The sequence below is a fragment of the Schistocerca piceifrons genome, chromosome 7 (assembly GCF_021461385.2).
Source record: "Schistocerca piceifrons isolate TAMUIC-IGC-003096 chromosome 7, iqSchPice1.1, whole genome shotgun sequence".
NCBI classification, from domain to species: Eukaryota; Metazoa; Arthropoda; class Insecta; order Orthoptera; family Acrididae; genus Schistocerca; species Schistocerca piceifrons.
This window is the reverse complement of record NC_060144.1, coordinates 105,716,036-105,737,035: the sequence shown is the minus strand read 5'-3', so window position 1 is coordinate 105,737,035 and position 21,000 is coordinate 105,716,036. Positions and strand designations below refer to the sequence as shown.

Here is a 21,000-nt window from a genome sequence, read left to right as displayed (position 1 = left end):
ATTATTACGATTACTCATAAAAATTTTAATAATAATTACGACTATAATAATTACACTAACTATAATAAAAGTTGTAAAAATTACAGTAACTACAATGTGAGGGTCAGTAGACGCTATTGCTGGTATATATGACTCAGTGCAAGGTTTTTCGGAAGTCCATTCCTCTTCACCAGGTAATGTGGAAGAAGGGAGATCTCCAGCAGAATATTCGCAGATGACCAGCAGTTCTGGCCGAGCCTGCTTGAACTGCGTCTTTATGGACTGGCAGTGGAGATCTCGATTACCCGCCAGAGAGAGAACCTTCAGGGCTGTCATCCCCTCCACGGTAGTAATGTCCATGGTGGCAAGGTTGCAGTTGTCCAGGTACAGACGTTCCACGGAAGAGCTGACCAGTCGTGGCAGGTGACGGAGGCTGGGGTTATCCTCCAAGTTTACGGTTTTTAAAAATTTGTTACAGGTGAAACTCAAGTCGTCTAGCTTATCCAACCTGAAACAAGAAATGTGCGAAAATTTAGTTGACCGCTGCGGTGCTGCTTATCAAATCACCGGATATTCGAGTAAAACAATGCCGGTATAGTTCAATACTGCATACCAATGTAGCTGCTGAAGATTAACTAAACTGATTCAAATGGGAGATGCAGGTAGTGGATCAACAGCGCTTTGTGTATTAGTTCTGAACTCATCTCTTCCTGTTCTCTGAGTATGTGTTACACTGAGTGTATTTTAGACAGTATAACTTGCTGCGCTTGTACCCCTTCCTGCCGTTTGTCGATTTCACTGTCCCTTTCGATATTTAATAAAATTATCACACGTCTTAGAAAATATCATACACAACTCTCCGCCTTTCTTCACGACATCTTTCATTGACCTCATTCCACTCTTGGCACTTTAACACTAAATTCGCCCTTTGCCTCCCAATCTGCACTTTGCTCATCATCTTAAAGAAGAGGTGGCTAGTATGAATGTACTGTCGACTTCTTGATCTTTTAGACGCAGAACACAAACTCTCAATGGAGAAGATAGAGAGTCAGGTCTCTGTATAAAGAACCACCCTCGTACATGTCTCATGTGATGCATGAAAGCTATGGAATGGCTGGGCACTGTGTAAACAATTATTTCTACAGAAAAAAAAGAAGATGACGGTTTTGAAGGAGATTTAATGTAGTTAAATTTTGTACTGGGATATGTCTCCTCTGGACGCCACGGTTTTCGAGTTATTCAAGAAAAACGCATTTGAAGGACTCTCTTGTAAATTTTTCTTGACTAATTAGAAAACTATGACCTCTAGCAAAAATCTATTCGTCTACCAAATTTAACTACACTAAATTTATTACAAAAAGTTCCCATTCATTTTATTTCTGTAGGACCAAGGGTTTGTGTGTAGTGAGTTAGAGAATATGAAAATTTGTGCTTTGTTTTGGAAGGTGATGTGCGATGGATAAAACCCATATATAGGGGCAGTCATCCTGTACAGGTAGACAGATAAATTTGTAGATATTACCTCTCATCAATGAGTAACATACTGAGGAGGGCTGACTGGAGTGTGCAGAGATGTTGATCTCATTTTAAACAAAACAATAATATGACTTAAATTGTGAAGTATTATCCTCTAAAAACTATTTTTCAAAGCAATAAACTTTTTATAACAACTGTTCAAAGTCTTTTTCGGTGCAACCACTTTTTTCTAATAAATTATCAGTAAAGTGATAGAGGAGAGTATAGAATTGTGAACAACTCACTAACTACAGAGAGCTTAGAAGAGGTAGCCTAAAAACAATATCAGTAGAGTTTTCAGAAGATTTCTACTTCAACTCAGCAATGGTCGAAATGATGTGAATGAATTAGTTTCTTCGTTTCTAAATCAGCTGTAACTTTACAAGATTCTAAGTGCATTCACGTATTACAAATAATTTTGGAGATATTGGTTCTTTTAGCTAGAAGCCTATGAAACAAATATTGCAGAACTAGAAATTGTAAAATCCTATTACTCGTATTACAGTGTTAATGTGTGTTATTATTTGTAACACATAATGTATAGTATTTAGATGGTGCAGCAAGTTTACTTTCTCGCCTCACTCTCTAGCCTCAATTTCATTACATTTACTAATTGAAGAAAAGTTTCAGTACTTTAACGTTGTGCTTTTTGAGGTTTGATTAAAAAAAACAGGTTTCGAAATGTATATCTTGTGAACAAAAATGTGGTACTTAAACTACGTGCTTTGTAAGATTCGGGGTTCAACAGCTAAAAGTAAAATTTTTATAGGATTCCTTTGTTGTCTGTCTATCCGTCCGACTTTTAATATCCCCTTTTTCTCAGGAACGTGTAAACGTATCGAGTAGAAATTTATCTCACAGACGTCATTTTGACATTCATCAAAACCCATAGGGTATTTTTCATTGATCTAGATCATGAAATTCACAGTATATCCAAAGAAAAAATTCGAAAACTATACATTTACATCTCATGAAACATTGTTTTGCCCTTTTTTATCTGCCTCTCTTCCTTTTCGTACGTCTGCTAAGACTCTTTTTTTAAGGAACAGCTAGATTTATCAAGGTGAAATTTGTGTCACATACTAAGATCTATAGGGCCTTGGCGGTGCAAGAAATATAAGCTTCTAGGTCCTAAAGTCCTAAGGTCACATATTCTGATTCCCATCAAAACCTCTAGGATACTTCCCGTTGGCCTAGTATCGTGAAATTTAAGAATAAGCAAGAATTCACAGTATAAGTAAAGGAAAAAATTCGAAAATCGTTCACCTGTATTTATGGAGCAAGAAAAAATATTATTTTGCCTTTTTTCATCAGTCTGCTTGTTTGTCTGTCCGTCTGTTAGGACCCCTTTGTCTGCAAGCAGTTTGGCGAATCATGTTCAAATTTATGTCATATAATACGATTATTGTCCCTAGGCGGTGTACGATATTTAAGTTTCTAAGGCAATTCAGTAAAATGATTCGTGCATTTGTGTCACATACATCGATACTAGAAAACTCACTCATCAAAATCTGTAGGGTACTTCACATTGACATAGGGAATCATGCATTTTGCCAAGACACACAATTTCTCACTACACGTAAAGGAAAAAAACTCCAAAAATTATTAATCTGTAATTATATCACATGAAAAGAATATTTTTTTCATAATTTTTATCTATAAGTTTGTCTGTGCGTCTGTTAAGATCACTCTTTCCTGGAACAGATTGGCGTATCACGTTCAAATTTGTGTCACATACTAAAGTCTACGATCCCTTGGCGGTATAAAATATTTAAGCTCCCAAGTCAATTTAATCAAAAGATTCGGCCATTTATATCACAATTTTGAAACTCACAAACCCACATATCGAAACATAGGGTATTTCTCGTTGACCTATAAACATGAATCTTACCAGCAAGCAAGGTTTCACAGTACAGGTAAAGGAAGAATCGGGAAATTGTTGATATGTAGTTATATAATACGAAGAAATATTTTTTTTGTCACTTCTGGCTGTATATCTGTTTGTATGTCCGTTTGTTAAGACCGCTTTTTCTCGTCGACAAGCAGGATTGGCAAATACAAATGAATGTCATTTACTAAGGTGCACAGTCACTTGGCTGTGTAAAAATGTTTAAGCTTCTAAGTCAATGCAATCAAAAGATTTGGCCGTTTATGTGACAAATCTTGCTACACACAGACTCACTAATCAAAACCTCCAGGTTATCTCCCGTTGATGTAGAAACATGAAATTTGGTAAGAAGCAAGGTTTGGCAGTACAAGCAAAGTACAAAAATCTGGAGATCATTCAAATATAATTGTATCAAATAAAAAATATCTTTTCGGCATTGGAACATACATTGCATTCATCATTCGTCGGAAGCATAACAGACGAACATAATTGCTTGCAAACATAACATGTTCGTTTGTTATGCTTCTGACGGATGATGAATGCAATGTATTTTCCAATCTAGATATACATCTATATCTATATTCCGCAAGCCGTCTGACGGTGAGTGGCGGAGGGTACCTCGAGTACCTCTATCGGTTTTCCCTTCTATTCCAGTCTCGTACTGTTCGTGGAAAGAAAGATTGTCGGTATGCCTCTGTGTGGGCTCTAATCTCTCTGATTTTATCCTCATGGCCTCTTCACGAGATATACGTAGGAGGGAGCAATATACAGCTTGACTCCTCGGTGAAGGTATGTTTTCGAAACTTCAATAAAATCCCGTCTGAGCGTCTCTCTTTCAGACTCTTCCACTGGCGTCTATCTATCATCTCCGTAACGCTTTCGCGATTACTAAATGATCTCGTAACGAAGAGCGCTGCTCTCCGTTGGATCTTCTCTATCTCTTCCATCAACCCTATCTGGTACAGATCCCACACCGGTGAGCAGTATTCAAGCAGTGGGCGAACAAGTATACTGTAACCTACTTCCTTCTTCTTCGGAATGCATTTTCTTAGGATTCTTCCAACGAATCTCAGTCTGGCATCTGCCTTGCCGACGACTAATTTTATATGGTCATTCTACACTACTGGCCATTAAAATTGATACACCACGAAGATGACGTGCTACAGACGCGAAATTTAACCGACAGGAAGAAGATGCTGTGATATACAAATGATTAGCTTTTCAGAGCATTCACCCAAGGTTGGCGCCGGTGGTGACACCTAGAACGTGCTGACATGAGGAAGTTTCCAACCGATTTCTCATACACAAACAGCATTTTACAGACGTTGCCTAGTGAAACGTTGTTGTGATACCTCGTGTAAGGAGAAGAAATGTGTACCATCACGTTTCCGACTTCGATAAAGGTCGGATTGTAGTCTATTGCGATTGGCCTTTATCATATCGCGACATTGCTGCTCGCGTAGGTCGAGATCCAATGACTGTTAGGAGAATATGGAATGGGTGGGTTCAGGAAGGTAATACGGAACGCCGTGCTGGATCCCAACGGCCTCGTACCACTAGCAGTCGAGATGACAGGCAGATTATCCGCATGGCTGTAACGGATCGTGCAGCCACGTCTCGATCCATGTGTCAACAGATGGGTACGTTTGCAAGACAACAACCATCTGCACGAATAGTTCGACGACGTTTGCAGCAGCATGGACTATTAGTTCGGAGACCATGGCTGCAGTTACCCTTGACGCTGCATCACAGACAGGAGCGCCTGCGATGGTGTACTCGACGACGAACCTGGGTGCACGAATGGCAAAACGTCATTTTTCGGGTGAATCCAGGTTCTGTTTACAGCATCATGATGGTTGCGTCCGTGTTTGGCGACATCGCGGTGAACGCACATTCGTCATCGCTATACTGGCGTATCACCCGGCGTGATGGTATGGGGTGCCATTGGTTACACGTCTCGGTCACCTCTTGTTCGCATTGACGGCACTTGGAACAGTGAACGTTACATTTCAGATGAGTTTCGACCCGTGGCTCTACCCTTCATTCGATCCCTGCGAAACCCTTCATTTCAGCAGGATAATGCACGACCACATGTTGCAGGTCCTGTACGGGCGTTTCTGGAAGCAGAAAATGTTCGATTGCTGCCCTGGCCAGCACATTCTCCAGATCTCTCACCAACTGAAAACGTCTGGTCAATGGTGGCCGAGCAACTGGCTCGTCACAATACGCAGTCACTACTCTTGATGAACTGTGGTATTGTGTTGAAGCTGCATGGGCAGCTGTACCTGTTCACGCCATCCAAGCTCTATTTGACTCAATGTCCAGGCCCATCAAGGCCGTTATTACGGCCAGAGGTAGTTGTTCTGGGTACTGATCTCTCAGAATCTATGCAGCCAAACTGCGTGAAAATGTAATCACATGTCAGTTCTATTATAATATATTTGTCCAATGAATACAAGTTTATCATCTCCATTTCTTCTTGGTGTAGCAATTTTAAAGGCCAATAGTGTATTTTAGATCACTCCTAATGCCTACTCCCAGATAATTTATGGAATTAACTGCTTCCAGTTGCTGACCTGCTATATTATAGCTAAATGATAAAGGATATTTCTTTCTTTGTATTCGCAGCACAATACACTTGTCTACATTGAGATTCAATTGCCATTCCCTGCACAATGCGTCAATTCGTTGCAGATCCTCCTGCATTTCAGTACAATTTGCCATTGTTACAACCTCTCGATATACTACAGCATCATCCGCAAAAAGCCTCAGTGAACTTCCGATGTTATCCACAAGGTCATTTATATATATTGGTAAGAGCAACGGTCCTACGACACTCCCCTGCGGCACACCTGAAATCACTCTTACATCGGGAGACTTCTCTGCACTGAGAATGACATGCTGCGTTCTGTTATCTAGGAACTCTTCAATCCAATCACACAATTGGTCTGATAGTCCATGTGGGGAACTGTATCAAACGCCTTGCGGAAGTCAAGAAACACGGCATCTACCTGGTAACCCGTGTCTGTGGCCCTCTGAGTCTCGTGGACGATTAGCGCAAGCTGGGTTTCACACTATCATCTTTTTCGAAACACATGCTGATTCCTACAGAGTAGATTTCTAGTCTCTAGAAAAATCATTATACTCGAACTTAATACGTGTTCCAAAATTCTACAACTGATCGACGTCCCATCTTGAAAACGGGGTTTACCTATGCCCTTTTCCAATCTTTTGGAACGCTACGCTCTTCTAGAGACCTACGGTACACCGCTGCAAGAAGGGGGGCAAGTTCCTTCGCGTACTCTGTGTAAAATCGGACTGGTATCCCATCAGGTCCAGCGGCCTTTCCTCTTTTGAGCGATTTTAATTGTTTTTCTATCCCTCTCTCATCTATTTCGATATCTGCCATTTGTCATCTGTGCGACAATCTAGAGAAGGAACTACAGTGCAGTCTTCCTCTGTGAAACAGCTTTGGAAAAAGACATTTAATATTTCGGCCTTTAGTCTGTCATCCTCTGTTTCAGTACCATTTCGGTCACAAAGTGTCTGGACATTTTGTTTTGATCCACCTACCGCATTGACATAAGACCAAAATTGCTTAGGATTTTCTGACAAGTCAGTACATAGAACTTTTTTTTCGAGTTCATTGAACGCCTCTCGCATAGCCCTCCTCACACTACATTTCGCTTCGCGTACTTTTGTTTGTCTGCAAGGCTTTAGCTATGTTTATGTTTGCTGTGAAGCAACATAATTACATTTTAACAGTCTCCAGATTTTTCTACTTTGCTTGTACTGTGAAACCTTGCTTCTTGCCAAATTTCATGTTTCTACATCAACGGGAGGTGTCCTATAGATTTGGATTAGAGCATTTTCGAGTATCAAAATATGTGAAATATATATATATGGAACCCTCGGTGCATGAGTCCGACTTGCATTTGGGCACATTATTTATCGTAGATAAAAACTTATAGTATTTACATAAAAAATACCGTCTGAGAGTCAGTGGTATGGCCACACTGAAAGAATATTTTGTGTGGATCCATAATGATCATTCAAATGCCACATTAAAGAAAGTGTTTGCAGATTGTAATACTCACCGGTTGCTGGACAAGTAGAGCTTTGTCAGCACCGGCAGGGTGCAGAAGGCGTGGGCTGCGACGCTGGATAGATTACCCTGAGCTACATACAACGTCGTCAGCTGCGGAAACTCAAGGCCACGGAAGGTGGAGTTGTCCAGAGACGAGATGGCTGTACCCGTCAGGAGCAACATCTGCAGGCTGTTCTTCAGCAACCTCGGCACCTGCGTCACCCTCATACCGGAGCACTGCATTCCCTCATCCTTAAATTCCAGTGAAGGATACGGCTCGCACAACGAATTCGTTGTTGTGCAGCCCGAAGCACTCAGTAACACTAAGACCAGCAGTAGGGTCAATTTCCCGTTGTCCTGTGAACGATTGTGCTCGTTAGAGAAACAGTTTGATTCTGGTGTGCTGCAGGATCTATAAATTCGTCAACAATAGTGGAATATACACTAAATGATTAAACACTCATAAAAATTTCTAATTTTGTATCCGTGTTGTGGTCTAAAATATTACATATGTAAGAAATCGCATGTGTATCTATAGGTTCTAAACAATATTTTTGGATAAGCCGCAGGTTAAAACTGAAGAAATTGCGCACAAGCTAGGAAATTAAGATGATGGGACCTGGTTATTTTTTAGGATAAACTGCCAGTTAAAACTGAAGAAATTGCGCTTTAGGAAATTAAGATGATGAGACCTGGTTAAGTTGAAAGAACCAGGGAGTGAGGAACATAGCAGAATGGATACCCTTGAGGAATGAAATGTGAAAGCAATAACAGATCAAATAGATAAAAACACAAAGCCTTATGGAAATCTCTAGATAACGCACGAGACATTAAGATTAATTGACGAAAACATAAAATATATGAAAGCAGCACCTGAAGCACGGAAAAGTGAATGAAGAAGTCTGAAAAATCAAATTCACGGGAAGTGCATAATGAAAATCAGAGACGAATAAACGAGAAATGCAAGGATTTAGAAGCATAGACACCTAAGATAAAAGACAGAAACAGTCTGTATAAGGGACTTTTGGAGAAAAGAGAAGCATCTGTTTGCAAATGAAAAGCTGAAATGACTAACTACTCCTGAGCAAAGAATAGTGAAGTGAAAGATGGAAGGAATGTATCAAAGCTATGTACGAGAAAAATGAATTTGAAGGCATCATTGCTGATAAGGAAAAGGTAGTAGATGAAGATGTTAGGAGCTGTGATACTACGAGAAGCATTTGACAGGCAACTGAAACATCTAATTTGAAGCAAGGCCCTGCAGAAGACGACATACCCTCATAATTACTGACGTCCTTGTAAGAACCAGCGATGAAGTAACTGTTCCACCAGGGGATAACATATATGAGAGAGACAATATACCCTCAGATTTCATGCAAGACGTAATAATTCCAAATCCAGTGCACTCACTTGATGAAAGGTGTGAATATTGCCATGAATTTAACAAGTAATTATTGGAAAATACTAACACGAATTATTTGTAGAAGGATAGAAAAACTAGAAGAGACTGACCTTGGGAAGATTATTTATAATTTTGTAGGAAAAGGAGGAACATGCAGTACTCAACCCTACAACTTAGCTTAGGGGATAGCTTAAGTTTATATTTAGAGCATTTGTAGAATTAGAGAAAAGTTTGGAGAGTGTTGACTGGAATACCATTTTGTAATTCTGAAGGTAGTGGAGGTAAAATACATAGAGAAATAGGCTATTTACAGCTTGTACAGTAACCAGACGGTCGTTATAAGAGTAGAAGGATATGGATGGGAATCAGTGATTGAGAAGAGAGTAAGGGATGATGGGAGACTATTCCAATGTTTCTCATACTGTACTTTGAGCAAGCAGTAAAGGAAATCAAGGGAAATTTGGAAACTGGCTTTAATTTGAAGCATAAACTCAACTTGTACCACAATGAGGCCTTTGTTTGACCCTTATCAGTTAAGTGAATTGCGAACAATTCTGAAACATAACATCTTGTTCATAGCGACATTATCGGCCCTTAAAGTAAGCTGAAGTATGCTGTAAACTAAAACAAAAATCGATTTATCATAAGAGAACTGACAGCGGTGAAACAGCAGCAAGTAATAAAGCTCAAGTTCTATATGAGCTCATCCAGACTTTGCAAAACTCTTCTCAATCACTGATTCCCATCCATATCCTTCTACTCTTATAACGACCGTCTGGTTACTGTACAAGCTGTAAATAGCCTATTTCTCTATGTATTTTACCTCCACTACCTTCAGAATTACAAAATGGTATTCCAGTCAACACTCTCCAAACTTTTCTCTAATTCTACAAATGCTCTAAATATAAGCCTTTCACGTGTAACACAGTGTGCCACAGCTCGCAGGTAATACTTAACAGTCAGCAACGAGATTACAGACTTGAAAAGATGTTATTTCACTCACGGGATGGCTGACTCAGAACAACAACAGCTTTGAAGGCTTCGGCCGACAGTAGCAGTTCAGTTGCCAAAACAAGGTGAAAAGGCAGAATTTTTATTATTTGATAACGATTTGTGTCTAAGACATTCTATACTGTCAGCTTATCCAATGCATCGAACTAAGGTGATTCGATATTTTTTCAAGAGGGAGTCTCCGAAGGCTGGTTCAAATATTCTGCATTCGGAAGGACGTTGTGGCAGTTAACAGACAGAGGTTCATTTTTCTCAGTTATGCGTTAAACAATGAAAGAGAAATGTGAAAACTAACGACTATTTGATCATATGAAGCTGCCTGCGAATAACCTATTAGGCAACTTGTTTCTGACAAACTTAATAAGTCTTAAACTGACGTGGATCTGAAGGATCAACAAAATGTGTTACTGATGAAGGTCAAAAAAGTACTTACTATGAACATTGCTGATAATTAGTAGCAGCACCCTTTAGAGTAGTCGACAGAGCTGCACTAACTGCTTCTCTGGTCGTTCCGCCTTAGATAACATTATCAGTTGTACGACTGGTTACGAATTGAGTCGAAGATCACCGAAAGCCGCTCTCTCGTAACAGATAAATTCTAGGGAACAACAAATGAAAGGAACTGGTAGTTACACATGGCCGGTTCACAATGCACTGGCATCACACGACGTATCGGAATAGTGCGCTATATCGAAATAGTAGGTAAAGAACCGTCTACAATAGTACAGTACAAATTTTTTTTTTTTTTTTTTTTTTGACGTACCTCCATCCTCTTCTTACTCCGCCCTTGCAATTGTGAACAACCATTCTTCGGGCTGGTTTCTTTGATTTGGAATTACAGCCTCCACAAGACTGTTTCTTTGGTTAAGTATGAGACATCTTTGGTTTTATAATGATAAGGGTTTCTAAATGGTGGGAAGTGCTCCCTCAGAATGAAGTTGGCGATTATCTATACACAGATGAAATAAGTTAACAGTTCATGATGACTTGCTTGATAAAACTATTTGAATATGAAACTGAATTCAAATAATTTTTAAAAAAGTAATTAAGAACGAAAGGAACATTTTTACTGATAACAGATCCTCTTGGTTGAAACGTCCCGTTAGAAAAATTATACATGGCTGTGCTGACACACAGTATTTTTAGCGCAACGCAATCTGACTTTCAAAAATCCCTACAAAAGAATGGCCCTGACTAACATTAACCTATACCTTTCACAAATCACTTATCTCACCAAAAATCTTCGTTACTCGAACTACTGCAATACAGCGAGCGCCACTACTGCCAGCTAAATAAAAGATTCAAACTACGGAAGGCACTAACTACTGATAGGCCTAGTTAGCAAATGAAAGATTTTGATAGAGAACAAACAGTGTATTTACCTTAATAGTGTTCAAAAGTCATAATATGTATAGCAGTTCATGACATCCAGTCCTACAAATTTCAAAACTCCGCCATTTCTCTCCCCACATCCGCCACTGCTGGCGGCTCACCTTCAACTGCACAACGCTACGCGATGTTAACAGCCAACTGCCCAACACTACAATGGCCAACAACAATGCAAACCAGCCACAGACTGCACACAGCACAGCCAGTGATTTTCATACAGAGCGCTATGTGGCGTTACCAATATAAAAACCTAAACAGCCTACTTACATGGTACATAAAGTACTCTGATTTGCTAGGTAACAGTGAAAACTTAAATCCTCTTGAATACTAAACACAGAAGGAAAATGAAGAACCTAAAACAATAATCCTCTTGATATATATCCTCTTAATAAAGCCCAATTACGAAAACATAATCTTTATCTTGACTCTCACGAACCTCCATTCATCTTAGCTCCTTTGTTGTAGCTAAAATGCACTGAAAATAAAATAATATCCATGGAAAATGATGTGACTGAAAGAGATCTTTGGCAACTTTTCTCTTCAAATGTAGAAATGTCTGTAAGTTTACTTTATCCATAACAAATGGTTGAGGAAAGCCTGAGACTATAAAAACAACAGGTGCGTTTATAACTATCTTTGCAACCAGTCATAATCTTCTTTTTATTTGTCTTTACAGGGCGCATTTTGGAAATCATTCCAATCTAGGCCAAACTGCATTTTTGCATACTATGTCATTTGTGCATGATTTTCTCAAGGCGTGATAGTAGCACTATTCTGTTGTTATTACTGTGAAATATAAATATGCGGAATTTTGTAATAAATGATCAGTATTAATGTATGGCGAATTTGAAAAAAAAGGAACTTTTATTTAAGATTTTCATGTTATCCTCTTACGCCGAAACTCACACGTATTACACATCACTCATAAATTTACTGTGGACAGTGCTCTACAGTAACAAACAGTTACAAAGAAAATTTAGCTTTTAGTCAGTAGTTATAACACTGTAGATCACTCATAGAGTGTGATATAATATTCATCGACAGGATGTTACTCATATATAACATTTATCATTACTCTCTTACATTTGATATACAAAGGCACGTGTTTCAATGTATCACTATTTTATTTGGCTATTTAGGGATACTTATTGAGGCATCTGAAAAAATTCATTCACTTCAAATTTTTTATTTCATATAATCTCGTCTTATATTCTTTGTGATGCATGTATATTTCTAGTTATTCAACATATCCACTTTATGACCTTTCTTTTCTCGTTGTGGATCATAAAATTGATCATTATTTTTGTGATATGAATATATCTCCATATCTTGAAGATAACCATTTTATAACGTTCATACAGGGTGTTACAAAAAGGTATGGCCAAACTTTCAGGAAACATTCCTCACACACTAATAAAGAAAATATGTTATTTGGACATGTGTCCAGAAACGCTTAATTTCCATGTTAGAGCTCATTTTAGTTTCGTCCACCTACGCTCAATGGAGCACGTTGGCCCAATTGAAGGAAGGTAATGTTGACTTCGGTGCTTGTGTTGACATGCGACTCATTGCTCTACAGTACTAGCATCAAGCACATCACTACGTAGCATCAACAGGTTAGTGTTCATCACGAACGTGGTGTTGCAGTCAGTGCAATGCTTACTAATGCGGAGTCGGCAAATGCCCATTTGATGTATGGATTAGCACGGGGCAATAGCCGTGGCGCGGTACGTTTGTATCGAGACAGATTTCTTGAACGAAGGTGTCCCGACAGGAAGACGTTCGAGGCAATTGATCGGCATCTTAGGGAGCACGGAACATTCCAGCCTATGACTCGCGACTGGGGAAGACCTAGAACGACGAGGACACCTGCAATGGATGAGGCAATTCTTCGTGCAGTTGACGATAACCCTAATGTCTGCGTCAGAGAAGTTGTTGCTGTACAAGGTAACGTTGACCACGTCACTGTATGGAAAGTGCTACGGGAGAACCAGTTGTTTCCGTACCATGTACAGCGTGTGCAGGCACTATCAGCAGCTGATTGGCCTCCACGGGTACACTTCTGCAAATGGTTCATCCAACAATGTGTCAATCCTCATTTCAGTGCAAATGTTCTCTTTACGGATGAGGCTTCATTCCAACGTCATCAAATTATAAATTTTCACAATCAACATGTGTGGGCTGACGATAATCCGCACGCAAATGTGCGATCACGCCATCAACACAGATTTTCTGTGAACGTTTGGGCAGGCATTGTTGGTGATGTCTTGATTGGGCCCCATGTTCTTCCACCTACGCTCAATGGAGCACGTTATGATGATTTCATACGGGAGACTCTACCTGTGCTGCTAGAACATGTGCCTTTACAAGTACGACACAACATGTGGTTCATGCACGATGGAGCTCCTGCACATTTCAGTCGAAGTGTTCGTACGCTTCTCAACAACAGATTCGGTGACCGATGGATTGGTAGAGGCGGACCAATTCCATGACCTCCACGTTCTCCTGACCTCAACCCTCTTGACTTTTATTTATGGGACTTTGTGGCGATGATAGTTTATACGATAATTGCTTGAATGTTAGATCCACTTTCTCCACAGAAAAAAATAAATTCGTAAAGCAGTTTTGATGAACAGTTCTGGATAACACCCCAAGACTTCTATCGATAATCATAACATATTTTTTGCTAATAATAGTTTGTAAGATAATTGATTAATTGTGAGGCTCACTTACTCTACAAGAAAATAATGTATCTATTCGTACAAAAGTTTTGATGACAGCTCTGGATAGCATTGTAAGAGTTCTGTCAAAAATGCTAGTAACATGTTTTGTGTATGTAATTTTTTACAAAGTAACTGCATTTAACAAGGAATGCTTATGATCATTTCCCGTGAAGTTTGCACACCTTTTACAAGAAATATACACTCCTGGAAATTGAAATAAGAACACCGTGAATTCATTGTCCCAGGAAGGGGAAACTTTATTGACACATTCCTGGGGTCAGATGCATCACATGATCACACTGACAGAACCACAGGCACATAGACACAGGCAACAGAGCATGCACAATGTCGGCACTAGTACAGTGTATATCCACCTTTCGCAGCAATGCAGGCTGCTATTCTCCCATGGAGACGATCGTAGAGATGCTGGATGTAGTCCTGTGGTACGGCTTGCCACGCTATTTCCACCCGGCGCCTCAGTTGGACCAGCGTTCGTGCTGGACGTGCAGACCGCGTGAGACGACGCTTCATCCAGTCCCAAACATGCTCAGTGAGGGACAGATCCGGAGATCTTGCTGGCCAGGGTAGTTGACTTCTTCTAGAGCACGTTGGGTGGCACGGCATACATGCGGACGTGCATTGTTCTGTTGGAACAGCAAGTTCCCTTGCCGGTCTAGGAATGGTAGAGCGATGGGTTCGATGACGGTTTGGATGTACCGTGCACTATTCAGTGTCCCCTCGACGATCACCAGTGGTGTACGGCCAGTGTAGAAGATCGCTCCCCACACCATGATGCCGGGTGTTGGCCCTGTGTGCCTCGGTCGTATGCAGTCCTGATTGTGGCGCTCACCTGCACGGCGCCAAACACGCATACGACCATCATTGGCACCAAGGCAGAAGCGACTCTCATCGCTGAAGACGACACGTCTCCATTCGTCCCTCCATTCACGCCTGTCGCGACACCACTGGAGGCGGGCTGCACGATGTTGGGGCGTGAGCGGAAGACGGCCTAACGGTGTGCGGGACCGTAGCCCAGCTTCATGGAGACGGTTGCGAATGGTCCTCGCCGATACCCCAGGAGCAACAGTGTCCCTAATTTGCTGGGAAGTGGCGGTGCGGGTCCCTACGGCACTGCGTAGGATCCTACGGTCTTGGCGTGCATCCGTGCGTCGCTGCGGTCCGGTCCCAGGTCGACGGGCACGTGCACCTTCCGCCGACCACTGGCGACAACATCGATGTACTGTGGAGACCTCATGCTCCACGTGTTGAGCAATTCGGCGGTACGTCCACCCGGCCTCCCGCATGCCCACTATACGCCCTCGCTCAAAGTCCGTCAGCTGCACATACGGTTCACGTCCACGCTGTCGCGGCATGCTACCAGTGTTAAAGACTGCGATGGAGCTCCGTATGCCAGGGCAAACTGGCTGACACTGACGGCGGCGGTGCACAAATGCTGCGCAGCTAGCGCCATTCGACGGCCAACACCGCGGTTCCTGGTGTGTCCGCTGTGCCGTGCGTGTGATCATTGCTTGTACAGCCCTCTCGCAGTGTCCGGAGCAAGTATGGTGGGTCTGACACACCGGTGTCAATGTGTTCTTTTTTCCATTTCCAGGAGTGTACATGTTTTCCATAGTTCTTGATATGAATGCAGTAGTTCTAGAGTTCCCTACTCAAAACACGAATAGTTCTGCAGAATTTCGGGAAGAAAACAATAACTCGTCAAAATTTTGGTATGGTAAAAAAAATATATGTCAGTTTGGAAAACAATAAATTTGTATAACAGTTCTGTTGGTAGTTCTGGATAACACCCGAAAAGTTGTATTGAAAATGTTAAAAACATTTTTGTGACGATAACAGTTTATGCGATAATTGTTTTAATCTGATACTCACTTTCTCTACGAAAACAAAATTCGTAGAACATTTCTGACGACAGTTCTGAACAGCACCCACAGAGTTCTACCGAAAACTAACATTTTTGTGACGATAACATTATATGAGATAATTACTTTAATGTGGGACTCACTTTTGTTATGTAAAAGTAATAAATTCGTACAAAAGCTCTGATGGCATTTCTTAATAGGACCCCAAGAGTTCTACCGAAAACTGTAATAACTTTTTTTTTTGTGGGGATAACAGTTAATGAGATAATATCATTTACGAGAGACCCACTTGGTCTACGTTATAATTATTTGGCACAACAGTTTTTGTTGACAGTTCTGGATATCACCGAAAGTGTTCTTTTAAAAACCCTCATAACATTTTTATGGTGTCAATAGTTTATGAAATAGATTGTGTGTTCACTCTGCAGTGGGTGTGCGCTGATGTGAAAGTTGCTGGCAGATACAAACTGTGTACCGGACTGGGTCTCTAACGCCAGGCTGTGACAAAGCAAAATCTTCAATATCTTATCAAACTGACAAGGAAGATCAAAGAGTGTCTTAGATCGGCAAAGGAGGAAAGGGACCCACTTGCAATGTCGGGAATATACCGTATAGCATGCGCATGCGGAAAAGTTTATGTCGGAATGACTGAACGATCAATCAGCACCAGGATCAAAGAACATAAGCGACATTGCAGGTTGGGGCAGGTGGAGAAATCGGCTGTAGCAGAGCACGCACTGAGTGAGATCGACCACGTAATAAAATTCGCCGACACGGAAGTTCTGGCTGTAGAGAAGCACTATCACACGCGCTTGTTCAGAGAAGCTGTAGAAATACAAAAACACGCTAACAGTTTCAGTAAGAAAGAGGTAAACGGATCCTGGCTTCCCGTACTGCAGCTAACGACCGTCGCAGGTAGCAAGAGGAGAACCCTACCGGATATGACCGAGGAGAAGCCCTCGGAAGTTGGCGCGCCAGGTGCACATAGTCTGCGTCCGCGAGCTCGGCTCCAGTTCACCACCGGCAATAGAGGGTGAAGCTCTGACAATGCCAGCCAGCCGTGCTGGCGAAACGTCAGTAAAATCATTAGATGAACGTTGGCCAAAGAACCCGAGACAGAAGCCAATAGGCAGTTTATCAACAAGTGGCCACGGAAACCTTAACAATTTTGCTTCACAATATCCTTTCTTCCAGGAGTGCTACTTCTGCAGTTTTCGTTGGACAACTTCTGTGGAGTTTGGAACGCAGGCGATGAGGTACTGCTGCAAGTACAACTGTGATTACCGAAAATCCAGATAATCTGGAAATATTCTACTAAATACAAAAAGTCTAAATGTTCAGCAAAGTACAAATGCTGGTAAAGCTTCTCAACACTGACTGTAGTAACTGTAGGAGGAAGCGTGGTATGTGCACTCTTAGATGATTCAAAGAGAGAAGGCTCGTCAGTGCAAAACAGATGGCTGAGAGAGCGGATACATTCGCACGCGCCACTAACCAGATGGTGTCACATCTGCCGAGAAGTGCACCAGAGGTACACTGAGCTGTGGTGGGAGAGCTGTTGGCGTGGTTACTATGCAGCTTACTTGATGGGCCCCAGTGCACCGTTATATTAATGTACATTACTGGAGAAACAATGTCATTCACACCGTCTGAGTTCCTTAATCACTCCGTACTAAACTAAATTTCCGGCCTAGTGATAAGGAGCCTATCTACTCCAACGACTACATATCTTCGTGTTATAAGAAAAAAAGAGAGAAAGACCAAAGAACACAAAATATGAATACGGATAAACCGGAAATCCGGATTAGTGAGGGCCAAATAAAGGGGATTCTTGTTTACAAATTTCGAACTCCTTATTAACGTTAATACTGTGTCCACTCAACATAATAACACCTCTATGTCATGTACTGAATTAGGATTTTAACATACTACTTAGTTCGTTTGTGCAATATATTCATTTAAATACACTTATATTTCTATACATTGTAAAGACTTTTGACTCTCGCTGTAGTGTAACTCATAAAACTTCCACACTTCCTTTCTGACTAGAACAAATGTTTGCAACAATATTAACGGTAGAGATTTCAAATTTACTCGTTGCACACAGCACAGGTCTTTTTGTATCCTACAGTCTGGTGATGTTTCCACCTAACTTTCATCCATGAGGGTCGTGGACATATTTTTAGCTGTTAGTGGGTCCTGGATGTCATGAGAGCACAAAAAATTAGTTTTACACACCAAAATTCTGCTGGTTTCCGTAGAAACTCGTTTATGTAATATCTTTGACAAACCTGTCGACTGTCGTATGTGCAGGAAAAATGTTTACATGGCATGAAACAAAATTAGAATGCGTTTCAACAGTTGCATTTGGGCACACTTGCCGAAATCTGTTTTTGCTGGCACTTCACCTTTTCAAATTGGTGGAATGGATGACATAGTATGCTTTAATGATGGAGTAAAAAGCAGATTAAAAACAATGAGCAGACCAGGCATCAATATTAGGAACAACATGAAAATTGTGCTGCTATGAGCGGACAGTTAACATGTCACAGAAATTGAAAAAGCTTCTGAAAGCATGAAAAAGGGTAAAGGAGACCAGAATAACAGAGGAAAGAAGTAAAACTAAAGAAAAGGAAAAGCACACGAAAGGAATCAACAAGATTATTTAGCAGGAATGGTTTGAAATGTCGTCATTGAGAAGAAAATGACATACAAATCGTTAGTTTCAATTTTCTGCAATCAACGTGTTTGCATACAGAGATATAGTTACCGGTATCTCATCCACTATTAAAGCTACATAAACAAAGTTTGAATGAATAATAATATAATGCTTGCCTACACACTGAATCACATTGTTCAACAATGGATTAAATATTTTAAGCTGGAGTAAGTCATATTATGTTCTTAAATTATTAGGAGAAAAAATTGACTATTAATATAGAATTTCTTTTTAAATAATCAGAACACGAAACATATATATTACTGGTTTACTGTTACAGCAATGTAATAATTCAAAGAATAAAATTTATTTTTTGTATTTTATTTTGAATAGTATGTAAGTGCATTGATCCTTAAATAACAATTACATGTAATTCAGTATGTAAGAAAAACATCAATATTCACTGCACAATGTATTCCACAGATTTACAATTTTTGTGACCTAGAGATCACAATATACTAATTGTTTGATGAAAGTTTCATTCCTGAATCTACTGACCGTTTTGCATTATTAAATTTCAAAGTACCAGTAGAAACTAAAGGCCATGATGTTCAGGTCCCTTCAACAGCTCTTCTTCAGGAAACACTAAAACACAGAAGGCAATACATATACAGGGAATTAAGTAAAAAATAAGCATAGAATTTATGAAGTGTGAAACAGCTAAGAAAAATAGATACAACAAATATATACATGAAACTTATGGCATAAAATACTCATATTCTAGTAACTAAAACAGGTAGGCTGTGGTTCCAGAAACAAAGAAACTAACAATTAACATAAGAGCTGTATTTGTAATATTTAGATATCAAGTCTTTGCAGTTGCTTACCTTATAAAGCAAAGTTAGTATGTAGGAACTACTTGTTTCCTCACGTCAGTCTTGTAGCTGCCATTTGGAAATTTTGCTGTCTTCACATACATGAACAGGTGTGGAGAAATTATCGTTTCTTTTGAAACTCTCTATATTTTTATACAGGTCATCGTACTGCTTCCTGTAGGTTCCATCGAAGACATATGACGTGTAGTGTTTGATGTAACTATTATAATGAGTGGCAGCAACGAGAGTGTACTCTTAATTGCTCACTACTATTTCTTTCGTGGTCGTTTATAACGCGCATTTTCTCCTTTGATTCGGAGGAACTGATGTTCAGTTAGTGGACAAGTTGTTATACCAGTATCCATCATCAAGTAGCATCCGAATTCTTTTTCTTCTACTGCCTCCCCTTTACATTTCTTGCATGTTATGATAGTCTTTAGACCTCCATTTGTTGCATTTATAGCCTCTTGCATGAAGTTTTAACCAAGTCTGAAAAGCACATACGTATCAACGGAAATATAATGTAGTTTCACGTAGCGTGAATTTAGGCACCTCAGACAAGATATCTTTTTGTTGCAAATCGGGATATCTTTTAATATTGTCTTGTATAATTTCCCAGCATTCGACTCTGCATTCGGAGACAATATTTTTCGAGAGATTAATTCTTTTTTATGAACGGCATCACATTTAAAATATCAAATATCTGCTTAAAACGCTGGGAGTTTATATTTTTTTTTTTTTCAAAACATCCAAAGCCAGATCCAGAAATCGATGGCTCACAATTTGACTGACACTTTTGAAATCATCACTGAGTGATATTGCTTGCATGAATGCATTGCTTGCATGAATGAATGAATCGAAACGGCACGTTCCCTTCAAGTAGCACATTTGAATTTGCTTGAGGACCCATTTGCGGAAAGTGGCAAATTAATGTCTATGAATTTCATAGTCGACTTCCGGTTTGGGTCATCATCTAAGTAGTTTTTCTTGCTCTTAGTTTTCATCCTCGATGTGACAATGAGTTCATTTTGAAGCTTTATCAACATTGCACTCTCCTCCATTTTATTGTTACAGGTCTCTCGGTTTTCTTCTGTTTTCGAACCACAGGATGAAATTTCAATGACATCCCTGGTGAAGTATGATTCGCGATAGTCTTTTGTGTAATGAAATATCTCTTTAGAGTCCAAATTTGGCAGTAAATTATCATCTGAAGAGCGCTGAATACACACACTATCACTCTTGACTGAGAGAGTGTTGCTCTCGGCATTCATTAGAAGTGAGCTAGAAGTAGGAGAAAATCTGTATTGAAAACTGTTAAAAATTTTATTTAACTCTGTCTAATTGGCATCTTCGTGTTGGGTCTCACTTCTTAAGGTATTGTTTAGTGTGGTCTCAGAATTATCGAGCAGAAGATTGTTTTTGGGGTTTGTTATGTTCAGCTTCTTATTTATTCCTCTCCAGTATTGGGTTGTGTTGTTTGGGAGAGGAGGCCAGACAGCGAGGTCATGGGTCTCATCGGATTAGGGAAGGACAGGGAAGGAACTCGGCCGTGCCCTTTCAAAGGAACCATCCCGGCATTTGCCTGGAGCGAT

General features: G+C 40.2%; 1 protein-coding gene across 1 annotated transcript in view; it reads right to left on the bottom strand.

The window, feature by feature from the left end:
* Positions 1-10,361, bottom strand: part of LOC124805484 (toll-like receptor 8) — a 29,142-nt gene extending 18,781 nt beyond the window's left edge. Inside the window, exons 1-3 of the mRNA XM_047266047.1 lie at positions 10,316-10,361; positions 7,480-7,826; positions 85-487 (exon numbers count right to left, since the gene is read on the bottom strand). Of these exons, the coding sequence (XP_047122003.1) occupies positions 85-487; positions 7,480-7,826; positions 10,316-10,324 (759 nt within the window). The 5' untranslated portion in view covers positions 10,325-10,361. The remainder of the gene's footprint in view (positions 1-84; positions 488-7,479; positions 7,827-10,315) is intronic.
* Positions 10,362-21,000: the final 10,639 nt, after the last annotated feature.